We start from the raw sequence: 4,576 nt of genomic DNA, 5'->3' as shown, positions 1-4,576 counted from the left end.
CATAAGATTTTCATAATGGAACTTGTTACAGTGAGTTAAATATTTTCTTAATGTTATACACTACATATTTTCAAAATGAACATTATCACTGAAGAGTTTGCTAACAATTGTTAGCAATTAATGTTTTGTACATACTTAATTTTATTGTAGTTAAAGTATGTGGCTCTCCAAATGTTAGTACATGAAATGTTAAGTTTAAACATAAGATAATCCCCTAAGATGGAGACTCAAGACATCAAACTTTGATCATTATTGCACCTATTCTTCTACAGAAAAATGAAAACTTTACATCATAATCCTCCCAAATAATGAAGACAGGTTGCAAAATTACACTCACTGGCATTGAACATAAGCAAATTCTACAATGAACATTTTTTTGTGAACTGATGTACAGCATTAATGTGCAATGAAATTTTGTAACTATGATCATGCAAATAAAAATCCTCCACAATCATTTTTTTGTATGTTTTATAAAATGGTCTTAAAGATATATTTCCATAAACATTTCCGGTGCAATTTCGCCAACAACAAAAATACAAAGCTATCCTTTACTCTTTATGTTATAGATTTTAAAACATGCCTTCGTATTGCTGAAATAAAAATAGTGTGTTTTGGAGAACTGCGCTAATGAAACGTTTAAAAACCAATGTATCTTGATCCAACATCAGCTGTCTTGATATATACCAGCCTCCCATAAATCACTGGTGTCAATATTGTTGTACATGAAGAATAGTTAAATATTGAGAGATTAAGACACAATTCAAAACATTTTTTTAAAAATAAAAGGCCATTCCACAAAGATGAGGAATTTTTAAAAGAAAATAATCACATCAATCGCGATATACATTGGAAAATAGTAAAATGTCATTTTCCAAAATAGTAGCTTCTTTATTATACGCCCCATCATCTATTATAACCAATCTTGGAAATATACCTTAAACATAATGGTGTAGAATATGAAAATGCTCCATTATTCAATGTGATAAACTTACTAAGTTAGAATATGATTTTCTTTTCTGGTATTAACCATGAAAAAAATGAAAGAACAGCACCTGAAATAATAAAATGAATTTAGGAAAGCATTAAGTAGTAACCTATATGTTTTGGTTCAAAATAACAGTTTATACAACTGCATAAAGGATACTACCTTAAGTAATTTGTTTCTATATTCTGCAGATTATATTAAAGAAAAAAAGATCTGCTCTAAATCCAAATAAATTTCCACTTCTCCCAATCTGGACAAAGTGGAACTTCATTTAAAATTAGTAAGACTGTAAAAACCTAAAGGAGCTGATACAGTTGGATATATGACTTCTACCCTGCCCCTCCCCCAAAAACAATTTTTTGGCTCCAAAATAAAGTACAATAATAAACTCTTGATGAAAAACTATGGGGCAATCTATCATATACTATGGCTAAATATGAATTTACAGAAAAGAGCACATCCCATTTTCAGCACTTTTTTTTTCATAAACATGCAACTCACTATAAAATACAAAACACTTGGCTTTCAAGAACAACTTTATAAAGACACACTGCATCAATAAAATTTTTTCTTTCTGATTAACTTTACACTATTATGGAGAACTGGAATTTTTCTAATGTGTATATATCAGATTTTATATTATAGTGTAATAATTTGCATTTTCTGAACATAATGTTCAAGAGGAAATATCTATACACAATAACATTCTAGACTATTAAAAACTCAAATTACAGAATTTTATTGATACAGCAGATTAATAAAAACTGAAAAGGGATGATGAAATTGGATAAAGAATTCAGTACATTATTTTATAACACACTCTTTAAAATTAGAATATTTTAAATCTCTTTCTTCTTAAAATTTTCATTGCCATGACAGGCCAGAAAATTCTGGGACCAATACTGAGGTGTAAAGTAATCAAACAACTTCAGGACTATTTCACAATTTTCATGGTGTCCTCTCATCAGAGGCATTGTTCCGGTGTAATGGCAGACAATTTAGCACCTCTGAAGATTAAGGGTGCCCAGGAGTAAACACTAGGTAAGATACACAAGGGAAAGAGAACATTTAATTCTCCAACAAATAGTGACATCAAGAAAATGACACCAATTGTTGAAAAAAATTTTTTCACAGTAAAATTGCAAAGAATACAAATACAAACACTGACAGATCACTGCTTAAGATCTATTCTAACAAACTCTTTTCAAATCAATAGATCCAATAAACAGTTGGGTACTGTCAGTTTAAAGCCGCAGATAAAAGCTATACAAGCACTTTAGAAGTCAGAAACATTAAAAAAAAGAAAAAAGATATTTACAAGTTTCTTCTTTAGTTTATGTCTACATAGCCATCGCACATTACACCTTCACAAGACTCCATAGTCAATGTTATCATGCGTATGGCTAAAGCATGTGACCACAAAACACCCAGGGTCATCAAAGTAAGGTCCAACTGTCCACTCTTCAGCAGTCCCATTTTGTGCATCAAAGGCTTTATTTATTCAGCCTCAGGCTTGACAAAAAATTAGTTTTTCCAAAGCTTTCAAAAAGTTATTAATTACATTTGTTCATCGCCTTTCCCTTTTAGAACTTCTCCGTCGTACCTTAAAAGAAAAGTCACCAGATGCTTAATTAAAATGGGTATACATTTATATGACATAACAGTAATTATTTTAAACAATCTTTATTCTCACTTGTTCCTGATTTTCTTTGCTTTTCTTTCCCTGAAATCTTTCTTTTATAATAACTTTCTGCCTTGACAGCACGTATTTAGAATGCTAAAATATCTGAATTCTTACATGTCTATAAATAGCCTTTCCCAGAACAGCAAAAGAGAAAATTATTTTACTTCTTTATCAAATAATTTTAAGAGAAATGAACAGAAGTCAATGTACACAGCAAGAAAAACAACTGCAAACAGATTAATCATTTTTCTACTTATGTTTCTGTGGTAAAAGAAAACATTTGACATTTATGAACTTACACTTACAGCGTTTCTGGGAAAGTAGTTACTGAGTTTGGATCTTAACAACTACCAAATACACATAAATAACCTAAAAGTCAAACACTACCATTTATTGGCAATCAGTAATGAAAGCACTGAACTTTAGTTCAAAAAAGGTCAGCATTAACAACAGGAATAGAAAAAGAACAGGGTTTTAATTTAATTAATTTACTGTGTAGTTTTTCTCTGATGAAGACATCAATCACTAAAGACTCTTCAGCCTTATTTTTATATCCCCAAAAAACCCTTTAAGAAACAAGCCAAACTAATTTTAGACCACAATTCAGCACATTTTCCTATGTTTTGACTCACTCATTCACATAAATGAATCCTGGTGCAGATAGTGCTTATTACATTAAATAGGACAGAGTGGCAGAGACCAACTTTGGAAACTGATCATAGCACTCCTGTTTCTTAAATGAAGAGGGATGGCTGAGCTGATCCAAAAATTAGTATGTCAAAATCAGCATTAGTATATCAAGAGAACAACTCTTACTTAAATGTGTTAATTACATTTTTTCCAAAGTGAAATATCTGAGATGTATTAACTCACAAAGCCATTCATTGCTTTAAAAAAAAGTCTCTCAGGAAGCACCACATCCCTACTTTTGCAAAGAAGTATCTATTACCAATTTTATGAATGCTCATTTAGCTTGCACTTCAATTCGAAAGGCTGATTTTAGTTAATATGTGATTTTATTCTGTGTAACTAACTTCTAGTTTCTATTGTGAAACTCAAACAGAAACATCAAACAGAAAGTTATAAAATATAAACAGTAGTACACTTAAAGGATATCAGTGCCCTAACATCAAGGTACAACTTAAATGCTTGAAGTGTTAATATTAGAATGCTACTGTACTTCTCTACGTTCAATATAGACTTGACATTTACACTTTCACTAAGCTACACCTGTTAGTGAAAATTCACTAAGTTTCAGGTTTCCATAAAAGACATTTTCTCCATTCTCCAAGCTGGTAGATGAAACGACATTACAAAACTAATGAAGAAAAATATATAAATACTTAGAACTGTAAGACACAGAAAGTGCTAAATGTATTTATACCAAATATTTATCAACTCTATTTTTATAACCCATACTACATCCATGACTCTTTAACAAACACATACATTTACTGTAGAAACTTCCTCTTCTTCTGTTTCTTCCTGTGGAATATCATCATTGACAGGAGAACTACCCTGAAACACATCTACTTCTTCGCTTGAATCATTTTCCTTAGTAGCTGCTTGTTTGGAGCGTCCTACACGGCTAGAGTAAAGCACATGTAAAATAAAATGAACATTCCAATGTTTAAGTAGACTACCTCATTAGAGAAAATGCTTCAAGTATTTCATGAATTCTCTTATCATTTTTATCCTAAACCATTTCATGAGATAATTATTTTTTTTTATATTTGGAACCCTAAACCAGTGTTTAATCACAGAATCTTACCTACAAAGATCTACCAACTAACAAAAATAAGTGTGACTGAGAGACTGAGACTGTATCATAAAGAATTTCAAAATATAACCCAGTATCCGCTCTTCCTTTCATCCTTCCTAACTCAGTAAAAGGCATCTATGTCCAC

The 4,576-nt window shown here is 30.9% G+C and overlaps 1 protein-coding gene across 1 annotated transcript in view; it reads right to left on the bottom strand.

Moving 5' to 3' along the window:
• Nucleotides 1–2,227: 2,227 nt before the first annotated feature.
• The window catches only part of PDS5B (PDS5 cohesin associated factor B), a 139,702-nt gene continuing 137,353 nt past the window's right edge, over nt 2,228–4,576 (bottom strand). Inside the window, 2 exon segments of the mRNA XM_012642128.1 lie at nt 2,228–2,588; nt 4,119–4,257. Of these exon segments, the coding sequence (XP_012497582.1) occupies nt 2,553–2,588; nt 4,119–4,257 (175 nt within the window). The 3' untranslated portion in view covers nt 2,228–2,552.

Source organism: Propithecus coquereli, unplaced genomic scaffold, assembly GCF_000956105.1.
Source record: "Propithecus coquereli isolate 6110/MARCELLA unplaced genomic scaffold, Pcoq_1.0 Scaffold175, whole genome shotgun sequence".
Taxonomy (NCBI): Eukaryota; Metazoa; Chordata; class Mammalia; order Primates; family Indriidae; genus Propithecus; species Propithecus coquereli.
This window is presented reverse-complemented; position numbering and strand designations above follow the sequence as displayed.